Raw genomic sequence first — 19,258 nt, forward strand, 5'->3', positions numbered from 1 at the left:
GTAAGGGCAATCTGACTCCTCAGTTGGGATAATTGGGATACCTGCCTAGGATATAATCTCAGGCTGTTTGTCCTGCATATTTTTAGTAGGCTCAGTCCAGGGGGCAAATCACAGCCTAACCAGAGTATAGAATGCAATGCTCAAGAGCATTTATTGATGTTACTTTTTTAATACCTAATATCTACAGCAGAGTTATCAAACTCAGACAACGCCCCCAGCCCCATGCACACCTTTTAGGCATCAAAGGGTATGAGCTTTCGGCATGCATGCCTAGTACCTAGGCTGATTCAACACTCTCCTGAAGTTCCATCAAGAATAGTCACTCTGTGCAGAACTAGTGACTTGTACAGAAATATACATGCTCCAAAATCCTTACATGAGGTCTGAAGCATGGAGTCTGTCCTGGCTTTGGACAGATGCTACTATGAAAACAATTTTTATTCATTGGAAGGTCCTACTTCTTGTCTATACAATGATAATATGGTGTTAGTAGGCATTTGTCCAGGGTCGGGGGGCATACTGGTAGGGTAACAATGCTTTAACCCTCTCTGTGGTTGCTTCGGCATGGTGCTGTCAGTCTCCACTGAGCTTTTGTCTTCTCCCTCTGACTCAGCCAAGCTACCATATGTGCTGTCTGGGCAGTTTCTCCAGCCTTTAGAAGGCCGAATGACTCACCACCGCTCTTCCCTTTGAAGCACCTCTGGATTCTCCAGCGCACAGCTCTGATTTTCTCCCTTACTATGTTTTTGTTTTTTTTATAAGCCATTCATGTCTAGGAATCAATGGGAGGGGGAAAAAGTATCTAACAGTGTTTTCAGTGCCAGGTCTCTTAAATCAAAAGAGCTGAAAAGATGCCTTCCTGTCTAACCAGCTCTGAGGAAAGCTTTTGTCATGGGACACAGAGACAAGCATACACGAAGCATTGATTGGAAAACTATTTTTCCTCTTTTCTTTTCTTTTTCCCCTTTTTGGAATCTTTTGCTGGGACGGAATCTGAAAATGCTTGTTTTTGCAGGACTGTTGAATCCTCAGTGACTGTCACTAGAAGCTGGGATTGGCTCAAGCAATTATCCTGTTAGAAATGTAAACTGGGAGAATGTAAACTGGGAGGACCTTCCTGTTTGCTGTAATCCTGCTTGCTATGTATTCAATATGTGAAAACATGTGAAAACGGGCATCCCAGGGTTTCTCCACACTGCCAGTGTCATCATGGGCTCTCGTCCTGTACCAGCACCTGAACTCTCTTCCATCAGCAGCAGCAGCATCCTCTCTCTCTTTTTTATTGTGTTAACTGACCTGTTGGCTGGCATAGCTACTGAGCTCCACTGTAGTAACTTAAATGGTTCCTGGACCTTGTCATAGATGGACATTGCTAATCTTAGATAACTTTCTTGCAGGCTCCTGCAGATGCTTCAGTATGTAAGTGCCAAGCATTGTCTGCAGCTCTTGTTTTTTTAGACTCTGCCGTATGTGTGCCAGACTTCTTCAATGGAAATGTTCCCTTTCTAAAAATGATATTCGTGGAATTGTTTGGGAACCGGAACCCACGAGATGTTGAGAGGAGAAGTCCTGACAAAGTAGCTTTGTGGACTATTATAACAGGAAAAAGGCAGGACTGTTAAACTGGAGAGGTCGCTATGTTGTTTCCCCCTCAGTGCTACTACTGCATCCCAGACAGTATTTAGTACTATTATCTCCTGTGCTGTACACATGCCTCTTCCTGTCAAACTGTACCTAAAAATCTTAATAAAGAGATGTGGGAGCTGAATTCTAACTTTTGGGTATTCCTGCTGTTGCCTTATTCTTGGTTACTGGGAAGGTTCAAGCAACCTAGCCATTAGAGTGAAGTTCTACTGAGCTGCTGTGCCAGTGATATAGACTGTAATTATCTAGCCTAGAAGACTCTGATGCCCGTGGCATGGTCATCTTCTGCATCCTGCAGCATCAGTGCAGTGCTCTTGCGGCAAAAGCGAAGGCACACACCAACTCCCTTTTGCACAGCTCACTTCATGTGTTAACACGACTTCATAGCCTCGCTTAATTGAAAGGGCTTGCACAAGGATGTCACCGCATGCTATCTGTTTATCAGCAGCAGTGGAATTGGCTAAGTCAGCTGGCAGCCTCCCTATGGAGGCCTGAGAAGTTCCAGGCAGGGTGGTGGCGATGGGGCTGAGGTTGTTGCGATTCAGCCAAGAGGCCAAGCACAGACATGCCCCTTTTCTATTCCACCCCCCAACAATTACGTGTTTCTACATCACACGATAACTCTAGCAGTTCTTCCTTCCCAAAACTATTATGCTAGATTGTTTGCATAGCTGGGGAGTCCTTATACACAGCAACTTGGATCCAGCTCCCACAGATTGCAATGCAGCACGAGAGCTTGCTCTGTTTGTGTTAAATGCAGAGTGTCTCAGCCGGGTGGCTTAACTCTCACAAAGCCTAAGGTTGTTCAAGGAAATGGGACTGGAAATGAGGAATGTTGCTTTAAACCCAAACCCCACCCAGCCCTGCTGCTTTCCATGAACTGAGGTGAAACTGTAGTTTCAGTAACACATTCCACAGGAGAGCACTCTTTTCTTGCCTGCACTTTTAATCTTACAGACACACACACAGGGGGGGGGGCGTTCTGCCTCCCCCACCCCAGCACACTTTTTCTACAGCTGCAAAAGTCCTAAGGCTACAACTGCTGCTTCTCAGCATCAGTTGCACCCTTGATGATCCAGATCAAGAGGACCCTGTGAGGAAGTGTCAGGAAGACCAAGGTGAGGACCCTAACAAAGTGTGAGTGGGTGCTGTAGTTCTAGGAATGCAGCTGGTAGCCAGAGAGATTGCCAGATCCACGAGTTCCGGAGTGTGCTGCTGTTTTTCACCTCAAGTGCCAGACCCTGACTGAGAGAAATGTCTTTCCAGCTTTCCTGCAGCAGCATCCTTCTCATCCTCTGCTGTGGGCAGGAAGGCAACAAGCTGTAGACAAGAGCCAGAACTGAGCTGTCCCTCACCTCTGATCCGAGGTCCATCTTTGGCAACAACAGTGGCAGACTGGGTTCAGCCCTTATTGTATCTCCCTGCCCTAGAGACCAAGGACCTTGGAGAGCTGCCAAGGTTCTCTGGCTGCTGGCACCAGCCCTGCTCATCTGAAGCCAAGGCCCTCAATTAAACTGGAAAGAAAAACAGCATCAAATCCTGAGCAATCCAAGCTTTGTGGCTGATGGCCAAGCCTCAATTACAGATAAAAACTCTCTGACGCACAGAGAGAAACTGTATAGTGCCCGCTGAGATGGGGAAAAGCCATTTGTAAATCAGGATGGCCTGAAAGCTGCACTGCTGGGTCCATAATGACATTGAAGGCATTGCTGGGGTGCTAATGATATTATACAGCAGGGCTTGTTTCCAAAATTGCTGCTGATCAATATAAGCAGATGCAACTTTCGATGCCTGAGAAAAATATGAGAGCTGCTCTGTACATGGTACCAGCTTCCTCAGTGGCCAAGGCATTGGTTTAAGTGCAGGTAAGTTGGAGGGCTTGTCCACATTTGAGCATTATTTAGCAATTTATCCACTTGTCCCCCGTGCAATTTAGACCAATGTAGTCCATTCCCACATGTATTTGAATGAGTACTGAAGAGCAACCTCAATCTTTCCTGTTCATACCAGTAGGCATTCCCCTTTGTGCTTCTATCCGCCTTCTGATTTGTTGATTCCATTATGCCAATTAAGTACTGACAGGGAATGCATTTGCACCTTGTTTTGCCTTTCTAGTCTACCCAAGACGTATGCAAAAGTGAACAGGAAATTGTAGATTTGCTTGTGCAGTTTTCTAGTTTTGTGCAAATCTGAGGAATCCAAAGAAACACACACACAAGTTTGTGATGTGCCCCTACTAGCATGTTAGAAAAGAAATGAAAGCAACTGTAAATTCTCAGCACACAATTTTTCAGACTGCCGCCCAATATATGATTCTGGCATAGGAGTTTTTTATGTCGTTTGCTTGTGCAGTGTTCTGGTTTTGTGCAAATCTGATGGATCAAAAGAGAGAAAAAAGAAACCCCACTGGAAATCATTCCAAGCACAGCTAGAAATGTAATGGAAGCAATGAGAAAATAGAAGACATGGAAAGGGGAATAGCATAAAGTGAAAATTAATCCACCCACCCCAAAAGAATGAAACAAATAGTCTGCAGCCCTGAGTAAAGTGGTTGGAAGCTTGAGTCTCCACAACTTATCAGATTACCTCTATCAGGTAAACCCCAAATTTACAAGGGAAGAATTATGTTGTTGGAGGGTAATGTTATGTGGATTATAAAAATTAAATGGGAATGCAAACACACAGTAAACTCCAGTGTGGACAAGCCAAAAGAGCTATTTAAGTACAGAATGCTCCTTAAATGAATCTGTCATGAAACTCACACTCCATCATTCAAATCCAACTTGACACCAGTGAAATAAAAGGAACATTAGAATGGTGGAGGAATCAAACTATTAACCAAGGTTAGTGACTCAAAGGATACATGCAACTGTGCATGCTTACTTATGTATATGCTTCCATTAGGCAGAATGAGGCATCTGCCTCAAGATGCTGATTTTGGATGTCAAAGGGTTACTTAATTTATTATGACTGTATGGTTTTTTTATTGCCAGGGGGTGGTGAAAGGGCTTGGGGGAGTTTGTGCTTCATGTGCCAAAATAACTTGATTCTGGGTACCATGTATGATTCCTGTAAGACAGTCACTGTTTGCTGCTATTCCTCAAACAATACTGAATTGATCAAAGCTCCCTGCTTTGTATAGGCAGTGCTTTTGCACCAAAACTCCACAGACTGTGCTCTTGTCTTACTGTTTCAGGTTCCCTGTACCTCTCCCTCCTGTATGCCACCTGCTCCCTGAACTTTCCTGTGGCTTCCTCCTTCCTCTTCTTACTCGCCCCACCCTCAAATTTCTGTTTTACCTTTCACCTATCCAAACCATCTTTAAGTTGTCAATTGTAATTGCTCACGTAAAGACTAGAAGGCCCTGGATTCGACTAGAACATGAACATTCAGATCTCTGTTGTGACCCAAAACACTCTTGGCTATGCCACTAAGAGTTGCTCTGCAGAGGCTATGGTCCACCAGCTCCCTACATGACATTTTACTGTTCTTGACAGATACCACTGCAAAGGAAACGCATTTTTGCAATTTCATCACCAAAGGGTAAGATATCGGGAATCACTTTCAACTCTCTGTAAATATCTCATAGCCCAGCAAGATTGTATGTGCATCAATGACATCTCCATATAGACTTAGGAGCTGTCATTTGAATCTTCTCCAAATCTCTCTGCCTGCCAAATTTGATTGGCAGTGGAAGGAAACTCTTTTTACTTCCTTTATACATTTACACTTACTGTCTTCTACCAGCACTTAGGAATGCTTCCGTCAAACACAGTGAAAGCTTGTGCTGAGTGGAATTCAAATGGTTTGCCTTAAATTCCTTCTTACATAGATGAGCCAACGGTGCTAGCAGAGTGGGGTATTAACAAAAAGCTAGGTTGCAACATGAACCATGGGACTAGGCAAACACATACCGTATTTTTCGCCCTATAGGACGCACCGTCCCATAAGGCGCACCTTGTTTTTTTGGGGGGGAAATTATTTTTTCCCCAGGCGCGGGGCTGGGGCGGGGGAGGCCCGAGCTTCCCCCGACCCCAGCCCCCAAACAGGCAGCTCTCTGCAATTCGTGGGAGCCCAGCGCTGGCTCCCGCTGCTTGCGGAGAGGTCCGCGAAGCCTGGACGCGCTGATCTCAGTGCGCGCAGGCTTCGGCATGCCGGCAACTCTCCGCAAGCAGCGGGAGCGCTCCCGCTGCTTGCGGAGAGGTCCGCGAAGCCTGGAGAGCGAGAGGGGTCGGTGCGCACCGACCCCTCTCGCTCTCCAGGCTTCAGCGAAAGCCTGCATTCGCCCCATAGGACGCGCACACATTTCCCCTTCATTTTTGGAGGGGAAAAAGTGTGTCCTATAGGGCGAAAAATACGGTATATCTGGGGTACTGATATTGTGTGTGTGTGTGTGGTTAGATTTGGGATGGGCCTAAGCATTTGTTTGGGGGACCTGTGTGTGTGTTGAAAATATTTTTATAGAGCGGGTGCTCATTACAAGATGAAACATGGTGATGATACTAAAAGGTTCTAATGTACCATGCTTAATGGCTCACTTATGATGGCCACACTGAGACAAAGAATTCCAGAGAATGCCCCATACACTGCATAATGCCTCTATATACTCAAATAAATATTTCAGCTCAGTTTATTTGCAGGTCTTACTTCCTGGAACAAGAGCCTCAAGTTCGGGTTCGATGTACCCAAACTATATGCATTCGGTGTCTAAAATATCAAGCATTCCAGTCAGGCTTTAAGGGCCAGAAGGCATTCACAATGTTCTTCAGCAGCAGCTGGTAACTACTGGGCCTGGTGGAGCATCTAATGGGGTCCCTCGAGGCCAAGGGGTCACTAGACGGGGGCCCAACTTTTTATGGTTTTCTCCCCGCCCTTCTCCTTTGCAAAGATACTGTTACACGCCACCCCAATATCCTAGCAGTGTGAGATTCCAGGGGTTCCAGGCGCTTACCCAGGGTCCATGTTTCCTTTGGAAATGAGGCACAGCAGAGACTGGGGTGTTGTTTCTTTACACATATATACAACCTGAGCCTACGGTGGAGGGGTTCACAGTACTGACATCCCAAGAGGGTCTTGCTTCTCCCATAGTTGCACTATTGGACTCAAACTGACCTCAGCCATGGTTCAGACTCTCTCTCCAGCTTGCTTACTTTTACAGACTGTCACATGTACCAGACATCATGCAAAAATGCCAAATCCTAAACTCAACTCTAAAACTCTACTTACTTCAAAACTCTCTTTTGTCTTCTAAACTATCTCTGAGTTGAGACAGGGCCCCCTCCCATTTGGCTTTCTTAATGGCCCATTACCTTCCCATTGACTTTTTAATGGCTCATCTCCCAGGCGATTTACCTGTCTATTCTGGCAATTGAATATGCACTAGATCCAGGAATTACAAAGGGGTCCAGGCATTCAGCCTACCCACACAACTCATAACAAAATGTGGATAGTGCTCTGTCCCTGTTGACCAGGCCTCCCGTGATTCTTGTATATGTTCATTTAAGTATGTGTATAAGTAGGTATTTTCTTTATGAAGATTGGGGACAGTTTTCCTTAAAAGTTCCCTCAATGCCACAAAGCCCTAGAGGACAAGTGACAGCTCATTGTCTTTTGGAATAAATTTGCCCCTAGACAATATCAAAGAGGAGTGTGTAAAGATTTGTTAAGCAGACAAAAGTACTGATTCAATTCCCAGGGAAAGAAAGGGGACAAGCAAACTAGGCAGAAGAGGGATTAGCAGCCTTTTGAGAGTGTTCAAATTTTACAGGAATTGTTAGGAGGAGAAGGAAGGGAGGAAATAGGTGAAACCTAAAAGGTAATGGGAACTAGCTAGCATAGGAGAGGAGATAAAAGGCCATGAGACAGACACAGAGGAAGAGAAAAGAAGAAAGCGCAGAAAGCAATGGAATGAATTCACAAACCCCAAAATAGAATCTTCACTCAGCATGCCTGGGTTTTTTGAACTTGTGAGTAGTTGCTGAATATAATGAGAACATTTTGGTAAAGAAAAGTACTTTGAAAGGGGGCTCAAAAGAGCTGATGAGACAAAGACTTTTGATCTGGGAAAACAACCCAAACTGTCATCTAACGGGATTGAATCCAAACAGATGTCAACTTTGTTTTTTATTTCTAGTCCACAGTTCAGATATATTTCCCCCCAACCAGAACTGAAAGACAGTATTTGTGTAGCCTAATCGCAAACTTGTGGCAAAGAATCAAAGACAGAAACTGAAACCCGAGTCTAGATTGCTGCTGCCTTATGGGGGAAACATCATGCCATCAGTTCAGTTTGGCATGGAGAGGAGAAAACTCTGGGGTCGTATTCTTCAAATGCACACATGCCTGTCCAACCTCTGCTGCAAGACTTCCTAAGGGGGAGAGGCCACCCAGCCTCTGGGCAATTGCTTCCATTGCTGAACTGCTGTTGCTGTGAAGATGCTTCTACTAATGTTCAACCAAAATCTGCTCTTCTGCATCACATTCTAATCAGGGGACCACATGCCAGTGGTGAGCAGAGCAACACATGTAATTTTTACTTTTGTACACTAGGCTCATTACTACACACATTTGCACAGTAGTGGCAGGTGGGGGTGGGGCTGCACTGCCCTCCCAGCTCCCCAACACCATGGGTTGCTGCTGCTTACCAAGAGGGATGCAGGTGGCACTGCGGTCTAAACCACCGAACCTCTTGGGTTTGCCGATCCTAAGGTCGGCAGTTTGAATCCGCACTACAGGATGAGCTCCCAGTGCTTTCTCCAGCTCCTGCCAACCTAGCAGTTCGAAAGCATACCAGCACGAGTAGATAAATAGGTACGGCTGCGGCGGGAAGGTAAACGGTGTTTCCGTGCGCTCTGGCACTTGTCATGGTGTTCTGTGTGCCAGAAGTGGTTCAGTTATGCTGGCCACATGGCCCAGAAAAGCTGTCTGCAGACAAACTTTAGGCATAGCTGGCAACTGTCCCTTATTTGGCGGGAAAGTCCCTTATCCCAGCGCTATGTCCCGCTGCTGTTCCTTATTGATAATGTCCCTTAAATTTCCCGGGTTTCAAAGGAAGCAGCTCCTCTCCCTCCCTGCCGGCCAGGGAGGAGGGAGGCTCCAATAAGGAGTCTAAGAACGACTAGGGGGTGGAGCTTGCATGCCTTGTGCCAATCAAATTGGCCCCGTTGCCTGGGGACTTGCCTTTGCTCAGCGCTTCCCAGCGGAGAGGTGACGGTGGTTTTCCTTGCTGCATCCCCTTTGCTGGGTTGCTGCGCTGTGGGAACCACCGCTTGAGGCTTTGTTTGGCTGCTGGTTGGGCTTTCTGCCTTTGGCTTGGAGGGGCTCAGAAGTTGAACGTACCTGTGCTTGGAAAATCCCTTATTTTGGCTGCTGATCCCTTATTTTTGAGGCTGCTGGTCCCTTATTTTCAAATCTGTAAGTTGACAGCTATGACTCCAGGGCAGGGCAGCAGGGAGCTTGGCACAGTGTGAATTCGGTGGCAGAGCCAGTCTGACCCTTCAGCCACTGCGCCAAGCGCCCTGCTGCCTTGCCTCTCTCCCTTGGGAAGCAACAGCAAGAGGTTGTGTTGGGAAGCCAGGAGAGCAGCACAGATCCACATGACCTACTGCCCTCTCCTGCAAATCACATTCTCCTCTCTATCCTCTATCCAGACAAGCAAGAGGCATTATCAGAGTTCAAAGACACATCCCAGCCAAGCAGAAATACCTGGGGTGCGAAGCAGAGATCTGAGCAACTGAACTCAATTAAAGCTAGACATAACAGTGGTGGCAGTCGGTGAAGAAAAGAGCATATTTTCTTTCAGAAAACTGAAAACTGCCAAAGAGAATTTGTTCAGGTTGTCATGTTTAACCATGCTACCTCTCCAAAGGTCGCTGGTTCTCCCTTCTTTCAAGTGCCCTTAAAAGGAGAAGCAGAAAGCCACAGCTTTGTTCCATACATCTTCGCTGTGCCTTGGCACAGTGAGATGGAAACTAGAAACAAGGCCAGTGCCTGAACTTATTGCAACATGAAATCATGTGACATTGTCACTGGAGGTGATGAATGGTCATGATCCAGCTGAAGTTTGCTGGGGCTAGGTCTTGCTTTCAGTAGGACAAAGTAAAGTCATGCTGATCTTACTCTGAGGAGACCCACTGAAATTAATGAACCTGACTTTCTTTTCTGCCAGGCCTTTGGATCTGAATTATCTGTGGTCTCCTTCAGTGGGTGTTTTAACCCTGCTTTAAAAATATATATGAATATGTTTTAGATTCTTCTTTTTGTTTTATACTGGTTTTATACTGGTTTAAATGTACGTGTTGTTTGTTTATTGCTGTGTAATTACAACGTAGTTCTATTTATTTCAATGGGTCTACTCTAAGTAATATTTAGTTGTTTAAATATGGTAGAACATGAGACTGTTTAATCTCAGGGTTGTGGGTTTGAGCCCCACATTAGGCAAAAGATTCCTGCATTGCAGGGGGGTTGGACTAGATGACCCTTGGGGTCCCTTCCAGCTGTACAAATCTATGATTCTATGGATGTAACACAGTGGTTTTAGTCATACCAACGCTAAAAGTTAAGTTCTGTTTAATTACGGTACCTTCTACGTTAGAAGGGCACTCTCATGAGATACCCACACCACACAGTAAAAACAGATAACAATAACAATAATTGCAGCGTACAGTCAGAAATGCTATGGAAATATATTTATTTCAGAAACAAGAAGTACACAGTGTTTCTAGCCTAGATAGACTAGATAGATTTATGGTAACTACAATGCACCACCTCACTTGTTACTGGGGTAAGAGCCCATTTCATTTTCCCATGAACAATGTCAAATTCTTAATCTAGTCTGCAGTTCTTTGGTTGGACACTTCTTCACGTGTTCCAGTCTGGCTTAATTGTAGCTGATTCATAGAAATTCTGAATCTCAGCAGAAGCTACAGCAAAAGCAGAGTCAGTTTAAGATGCTTACCAAAGTTCAGGAAGAGAATGAATGGTGTGTATTTTTAGCCCATGGGGTAGCTGAGTGGTATTAAAATTCAGTCTGTGTTACAGACACTTGGGTTGAATCAGTATTCCAGCACGAGTCTCGCTCTCTTCATACTAGCATTTTCAACTGAGTGTCTGAAAAGCGAGTGTTACCATGGAGACTCGGCTCCAGGGCAACAGCACTTCCTGTCAGAAAGCGGCTACACAGGTAGAAATATGGCCCAACAGAAACCTAAGCAGCTTAGAGAATGTCATACAGTCCATCTCCACAAAGCAAATGTCTTTAATAAACTCCATCTGGGAGATACAGGCTAAACAAGAATTAGGATTCTTGGTCTGAAGATCCCCTGCAGGAAAACAGGCTTCAAAAGGCATCCATTGAAGCACTGTACATTTCCCCAAATTTTATTTCTCTGGTTTTTTTCATAGTTCCAAAAAACCAAAGACAGTTTTCTCTCAAAGACATCTTTGAGAGAGAGTCAAAGACATTCCTGGAAGGAATCAGAAAGGTGTAGATGAAATGAGAATAGACAAGTGGCAAGATTAGAATAAGGACAACAATTTCAATATTAGAACAGCAGAAAGTTGAATGGGTAATGTCCTACCCTGAGGCTGAACATACTTTTGCATACACCCCAGTTCCAAAATCATGCAGTGTTTCAGGGGTGCAGTGCTTGTCCGGGTTTGCTTTGCTGCGGTAGGAGGTCATTGGAGGCTTACTGTCATTGTGTAATATTTGTGTGCATTTATAAATGTGCATTTATAAACGTGCACCATGAATCTGCAACAGATGCCTCCAAACCTGCTGCATCCATGTCAGATTTCATGGAGAACAACCAGCATCCTAAGATTTCCTTTCCTCAGCAAGGTCAACCCACTTCTTCGCTGTACTGAGGTCTTCACATCAAGTAGCTGGTTAGGATGGGCATAGAATTTGAACACCCACCACCACCATTTAGCTAGGAATGCTGCTGCCCCTTGTTCTTGCAGAATAGTGCTCAGCTGTGTTCCTACAGGACTCTTCAGTAGCAGCAGATCACCCATATCTTGCTCTGGGGAAGGGTTCAGAGATTGCCTGCTCCTCTGATACTTTGCCACAACAAATACTGTTTAAGGTTTAGCTTTTAATGTTTAAACTTTGCTTGCTACTCTTAAATCTAAAAAGGATTCGCTGAGATATCTTTGAGGCTGCCTGGCCCACCTTGCTTTGCTTTGCTCTGTAAGGACCCCACACTCCCAAGGGTCATTCATCAGAATGAGGCTTTGTCAGCTGGGAAACCTGGATAGCCACAGAACATCTGCACTGCCACTGCTGCTGTAGCTGCAAAGTCAAAAGGAGGAGGAGAAAGGATGAGTCAGCACTGGAAGGGAACAGCATGTGGGGTGGTGGCAGCTTTGCTTCAGGTGGTAGAATGTCTTGCGCTGGCCCTGTTTCTTCACACACATAGCTTGATGACATTGCCATCAAAAAGGCACATTCCCTTCTCCAAAATGACTTCCCCCCATTTACAACTGTCTCTGGCCAATAACTTGCTCATCAGCTAATCTCCACCCAACAAAGGGAAGGTACTGGCAGATTTTCCAGAACTATTAACAAGTCTAAACCACTGAGCCTCTTGGGCTTGCTGATCAGAAGGTTGGCGGTTCGAATCCGCACAATGGGGTGAGCTCCTGTTGCTCTGTCCCAGATCCTGCCTACCTAGCAGTTCAAAAGCACACTAGTGCAAGTAGATAAATAGGTACCGCTGTGGCAGGAAGGTAAACGGTGTTTCCATGCGCTCTGGTTTCCATCACGGTGTTCCATTGTGCCAGAAGTGGTTTAGTCATGCTGGCCACATCACCTGGAAAGTTGTCTGTGGACAAACGCCGGCTCCCTTGGCCTGAAAGAGAGATGAGCACCGTAACTCCATAGTCACCTTTGACTGGACTTAACCATCCAGGGGTCCTTTACCTTACCTTTACTGGCAGCTTTGCCAGAACTATGATCGAGTCCATTGCATGCCTCAGGCAACCTACACTGATCAGAAGCCCATTCACAGAAATCTTAAGAATCACAAATCAGTCATCTGGAAGGGATGCCAAGGGATCTAGCCCAAACCCAAACCCAGCATTACAATCAAGACATGTTGACTGTCACGGTAAGTCAAACTATGGCATATCCAAACCATGCAAATCTGCAGCTTCCCAAAGATGACCTCACAGCTACTTTGTTCCTCCAGAGTCTTTTTCCCCTCCCACATAATACTGAGCTTGTCGCCTGAATAGCCTAGCCTAGCCTAGCCTAGAGAAAAACCTTGGCTGCAGTGCATGGTTATTGAGGAGGAAGCTGAACCATGAGTCTGGCTTCAGATAACACACTAAGGCAAACATTGGCTTAGCTCAGCATGCTGTGAGAGAGAAAAAGACCAAACCAGGCCACTCTGACAACAAATGGCCTCCATCAAAAGCATTTTCCTTTGCTTGTGAGTCACCATTGGACCACGAAGTCCTCCTTGCCATTCATTTATTATTCCTGCTGCATTCTAAATGGCATTAGCCACATTTACAGGAGTGTGAAATTGAGCTAGTTATCCTCCATTGCGTGTTTAGTTATTCTTTCGTATGAGTTTCTTGCATTTCATTCTATTGATTTTTCAGAGTTTACCATACCTAATTTGGTGCAGTCCCTCCATTTTTATGCCACCTAAAGAAACGTTCCACTTCAATGTATAAGTAAATCCATTTTGGCTGTTCCTAATGGCACACTACTGCTATGTGCACAAAGGGCAGCTGTTTCATATTCTAGCATACGGTTAAATACTGAAATTAAAGTGATTGGTCTATAATTTCCTATATAATAATTTCCCCCATTTCAAAACATAGGAATTATCCTTACCTTTTCCCAGACTCCCAGCACCATGTCTATCTTCAATGAAGGCTCAAAATAACTGCCAGCATTTCTGAGTCAGTTCGTTGTTTCTGCTTTTTGACTCCTAAGGTGTGATTTAAATCCATTCAAATGTGGCAAATATTCTTTGTTACCAGGAAGTGCGCTTCTTCCTCCCCTCCCCTCTTTATGTTAATGTTGTTGATTTGTGGCTTTACCTTTTCCCTTTTTGTGACAACAGAAGTACAATCAGCATTGAGCTTTTTTAAAACACACACACACACACACACACAAAACGGTTAGCAGTTCATGCTCCCATTATATAACTGACCCCCTTATGCTTAAGGTACCGGTATGTATTTAAAATCCTGCTTCTTTTTGCTTGCACCCTCCCATTTTGTTTTTTCCCTTTTTCATTTTATTCAAGGGTAAGTACAGATGTATATAGAAATTAAATAAATAAATAAAGTAAAGGAAGTAGTCATTGCACTATGGCACACAATTACCACATTGTTGGCTAGGTACAGAGGCAGATTTAGGGCAGTGTGAGTGGTGCGGTCACACTGTGCAGCTGAGGAAGGCACCTTCTCAAAGCCCATTTAGCACTGGACCAGCTTCAGGGAGGAGGCATAGGGCTCTGACGAGGTTCTAGAGTCCTCCTTTCTTCTTCCCAAAGCTGAGCAAGTGCTTATTGGGCTTTGGGAAGGAGGTAGGTGGGCTCTAGGACCCTGCCAGAGCCTCATGTCTCCTTCTCAAAGCTCAGCTTAAGCTGGCACAGACAGGGTGGCATAATACCAAGGCAGTCTATACTCTGCATTAATAAAACAAAATAATAAATAAAATAAAATAAAATAATAAATAAAATAAAATAAAATAAAATGTTTAGCCATATTCTGCACCAATTCTGTGATCTGTATAAATTATTTTATTTTTTTTTACATAATTTTGCTTATTTGGAACAAGTTATTCTCTTTCCGGTAACCATGGAGAGAAATGAGGAGCTATGTAAGACTGCAACCCTGACCCCACTTACTTGGGACTAACCTGCATTGAATTGAATAGGAGTTACATCTGAGTAGACCTGGCTCAGATAGCACTGTAAGCCACTGAAGCCATAACTGCTGAGCATTGGGAAGTTTACTGGGTTCCTCTGTAGTTTCAGAGATTTCACTAGAGGTGGCCACAAGCCAGCTTGTGGCCTAGAAACTATGTGGCCTAGAAACTTGTTCTTAAAAATTAAATTCTGGATTCAGTACCCAGAACCAAATTCTGTAGTTTTTTTGGCACTCGCCGTGGAATTCACCTGCCCCCTAAATGTAGTCTGAAAGATATGGACTAATATGTAATAAGTATTTGAGTGGCATGTGCCATAGCGAGGAGTACCGTATTTTTCGCTCTATAACACGCACCCGACCATAACACGCACGTAGTTTTTAGAGGAGGAAAATCCGTAGGCATGCCACCCGTAGGCATTCCCTCCATAACACGCACAGACATTTCCCCTTACTTTCTAGGAGGAAAAAAGTGAGTGTTATGGTGCAAAAAATACGGTAATATAGAACAAGTGATACTATACTGGTCAGACTTTTCAACAGTCAGAACTTTTCCAGCACAACTGTTCTTTCATTCTATAAATGATGGATCCAGAAAATCCAACGAAAGTCAGAAGAGCCAAGCCCATTCTTCCAGAATAAGAAAGAAGCAGAAAAACATCACTGAAAAAGATTGGACTTCAAAGATATAACCATGCTTATTATATGGAAATGAATAAATAAGTACACTGGAAACAAAAGGGTTTGGGCGGTTTGGAGTTATTCTGTATTTTGTGCGTGAACAATTTCTCTGTAGTTGCTCTCTGTTCCCTAGTTCCCTGGTTCATATGTCTGCCTTGCACTAAATGTAGCCTCTCTATGTTGGAAGAGAAGGGAATACTCACCTTAGATACCCACAGTGCAAGAAAATGGAACCCAGACATTAAAGGCCTTCATTCCAATCAGAGGTGACAAGGCACACATCATTAAAAAATGTTTGAGCAACAAAATAGCTTTGAAACATTCCACATTACAAAGAACACATTTCAAGATCAGGGTGGGGGTGGGGTGACTTCTGCACATTTTGAATCATACCTGCCAGCTCTTGTCAGGTCTAACGTTTGTTTCAAAAGGAAAAAAGCACAATCTCAAACAACATGTGGGTATGACTTTATAAGTTAAAAGAAAGAGAAATTGGGGCGGTGGAGGTGGAGGGAGAGAGAACACAATTCTTTAAAAGATTGTTTTCATTTAATTGAAGATACCCTTTTCTGTGGTGGATGTGATACCATCGTACCAGGCATTGAAGTCCAAAGAGTGTTTGTTGCTAGAAGTGAAAGGGTTTATACTAGCCTCAGAGAGATTATCCTTAGCTTTTGTTGTACAATAAATGCTTGTCCATTTATAACCCAGGTTACTGGGTAGACGGAACAATGTGGAAACGGCTGTCTCGAGGACACCGCGTATCGTATCTGGATCGAGGATCCTAATTGTGTTTTTTGTATTAGGCACAGTTCAATCTGCAGCAGCCAACACCATCTTGGCTCCGTGACCTTGTCAAAGCTCACCAACGAGGCAAGGTCAAGGCTCCTTCATACGGCAGGCATAGGACAGCGGCTGCAAATCATTTCTGTAACTTGACGCACGTTGTATGACTGGCATATGCATGGAAATTGCTTCTTGCTAAAACCTTGAGCTTGATCCTCATGGGAGCTGTCCCATTTCTGGAAACCATGTCATCTGAATTCATCCTTGGGGGTGCTTCATCAGAAACACAAGACATCAAACTCTTCTGAGAAAGTACAGTGGTACCTCAGGTTAATTCGTTCCGGAGGTCCGTTCTTAACCTGAAACTGTTCTTAACCTGAAGCACCACTTTAGCTAATGGGTCCTCCCGCTGCTGCTGCCGCCGCGCCGCCGGAGCACAAGTTTTGTTCTCATCCTGAAGCAAAGTTCTTAACCTGAAGCACTATTTCTGGGTTAGCAGAGTATGTAACCTGAAGCGTATGTAACCTGAAGCGTATGTAACCTGAGGTACCACTGTAACTTCCTGGAGTGTGTGCAGGTACAGAGCAGGTACTAGAAGTGCACTTCTAATAGTACTGAGGAGATCACAACATCAGGGATGGCACAACTCAGGGCTGCCCCACACATGAGGCAAGGTGAGGCGACTGCCTCAGGCGTCAGGCTCCACTGCGGCAGCAAATCCCAGTGTCAATCTTTCTTCCTCTTGTTCCTGATGTAGGTCTTCCCTCACTCCTTCTTCCCTGGTGGGGAGGGGGGGTTCCATGTTGGGCTCCACCTCAAGTGCCAAAATGTATTGGGCTGGCCACGGCACAACTTAGCCCCATTGTGTTAATATGCTTGATGCTGTTTAATGGAGGGTCCCACTGAAGGAAGCTAAATGGGTGGCCTTGGGTTTGATTGAAGGTATGTTTTGTATTCCCCCCCCCCCCGGCTGTTCTTAGCATCTGAGCTTGTTTCCTGTTGCTTGAAATTCCTGTACACGTCTTAATGTGTTTTCTGAATAAATGTGTTTCTTCCTTTTGAATTAGCAGGTGGCTTCTGGCCAGAATTATTGTTATTATTTTTTATAAATGCTAAATGTGCATAGAAAACAGCTGAATGCCCCTATAAATATCAAAAATGTTTTTTTCCCCTAGAGTGTGCACCCTCCCTCCTGCAAAAAAAAAATATTGAGGAGTATGCTTGTTTGTCCACACGAGATCAAAAGCCGAGGAAATGGAACAGAATATGCGTCTAGAGGTAGAGAGTTTGATGCAGAGATTGGTTTGCACAAAAGGAGCTTTGATTAAGATGGAGCTTGAGGGTTGAGGACAAGAGCTGAAGTGAGAGGCATTATGGTGTGTTTGCCCAAACAATCATAAGAGACTTCTCAGTGAGGTTAGCACACATTTTATGAGGTATTGACTTTTGTGCTAAGAAACGGGATGGGAGTGGAATGCTAATTAGATGCAAAGTGCCCAGATGACTAAAGGTTTTTACTGGCACAAAGCATCCAAAACCCAGCTGCTTCAGACGCATTGCCAGAGAGAATACTATGGCCTCTTCATCACTTCCTGCCTGAAATATCTGTGAATAACATGCATGTGTGAAAGAGCCAGAACACAGGTCATACAGTACGTTTCCGAGCACAATTCAAAGTGTTGGTGCTGACCTTTAAAGACCTAAATGGCCTTGGCCCTGTATACCTGAAGGAGCGTCTCCACCCCCATTGTTCAGCCTGGATACTGAGGTCCTCCTCAAAGATCTTCTGGAGGTTTCCTCAGTGCGAGATGTGAGGTTACAGGGAACCAGGCAGAGGGCCTTCTTGGTGGTGGAGCCCACCCTGTGGAATGCCCTCCCATCAGATGTCAAGGAAATAAACAACTATCTGACTTTTAGAAGTATTTAATGTTTGAAGTTTTATTGTATTTTTAATATTCCGTTGGGAACCACCCAGAGTGGCTGGGGAAACCCAGCCAGAGGGCGGGGTATAAATAATAATAATAATAATAATTATTATTATTATTATTATTATTATTATTATTATTATTATTATTATTAACATTGTGGGCAGAGCTTTTCCATGCCAGCAGTTTGTCCATTCAACTGCAAGCTATAGAGACCAGCGATCAAGTGACTTTGCGCATGTGTGAATTGACCCACTGCCCTTTATCTATTATAATACCACTCGATCTTAGCCCAAAGGCTGAGAAGTGATGATGGGCACAGCATGAATGAGGCGAGAAGAAGAAAAACCAGACTGGTGAGCCTAAGGTGGCCTGAGTCCCGTTCCTGATTCCATAATGAGAATCCTTTACATCCCTGCTGTTTTTCCACACAGCTACCAGCTTTTCTGCCCTCCCACCTGCTTAGAGTATATTGCCCTGCTTCTCATCAGCATCCCATAGTGAGTAGTCAGCAGGGGTTGTTTCCACAGCTCTGGAATCTTAAAACACCATTGGATCAGAATGTATATGAAATGCAAAGTTCTGTTTTCAGATTTGGATTGCTTCCCGCTGCAGTCGCAGTGGACCTGCATTTCGGCTCAATTGCTGTCATTTGCAGTTCCGACAAATCGCTCTCCATACCTGCTGTTTGTACCTGTTGCCCCCTGAGACTGGGGACAGTGTGGTGTTTCAGCTTTGTCCATCTTTATATGCTGATAAGGTTTTTTGGCTGTGTTTTCTGAGCCAAGGGGTAAAATATCAAAATAGGAGACAGCATATGCCCGCGCTGCCCAGGGCGGGTGCGCTCCCGAGGGGGGCGGGGCACAGAGGGTGCCCTCCCAGGTGTGGGATAGCTGCTTGGGTGCATAGAGCAGTGCGCGCACCCTGCAGTCAGGGGCAGAGCGAGCGACTGCCAAATGTCACCCCCCTCAGCGAAGACACCCGGGGTGATCCGCCTCCACCGCATGCCCCTTCCTCCGCCCCTGGTGGGAGATGGTATCAGTGGCGTAGCGTGGGTTGTCAGCACCCGGGGCAAGGCAAGTAATTTGCGCCCCCTAACCCATGGATTTGCGCCCCCTAACCCGTGGATTTGCGCCCCCTAACCCGTGAATTTGCGCCCCCTAACCCTAACCCCCAGCTGTTGCGCCCGGTGCGGCCGGCCCCCCCTGCACCTCCCACGCTACGCCACTGGATGGTATTGTTTCTCTTCTGATGGAAAGTGTGCATGCATACAACAAACAGATTTTTAAAAGTACAGTGGTACCTCGGGTTAAGTACTTAATTCATTCCAG

At 45.0% G+C, this 19,258-nt stretch overlaps 1 protein-coding gene across 8 annotated transcripts in view; it reads left to right on the top strand.

The window, feature by feature from the left end:
* The window catches only part of KCNC4 (potassium voltage-gated channel subfamily C member 4), a 61,007-nt gene that overhangs the window by 29,300 nt on the left and 12,449 nt on the right, over positions 1 to 19,258 (top strand). The window contains exon 4 of one of the 8 annotated variants that reach the window (XM_081194171.1): positions 17,178 to 17,293. The exons of 2 other annotated variants lie outside the window; for them this stretch is intronic. In XM_081194171.1, coding sequence (XP_081050297.1) covers positions 17,178 to 17,278 — 101 coding nt within the window. In that variant the 3' untranslated portion in view covers positions 17,279 to 17,293. Of the gene's footprint in view, positions 1 to 613; positions 1,775 to 16,022; positions 16,124 to 17,177; positions 17,294 to 19,258 lie in introns of those variants that run through there. 5 more of the 8 variants (XM_081194175.1, XM_081194179.1, XM_081194173.1 and 2 more) reach the window with 5 other exon arrangements.

This window comes from Podarcis bocagei (assembly GCF_964188305.1).
Source record: "Podarcis bocagei genome assembly, chromosome: 5".
Taxonomy (NCBI): domain Eukaryota; kingdom Metazoa; phylum Chordata; class Lepidosauria; order Squamata; family Lacertidae; genus Podarcis; species Podarcis bocagei.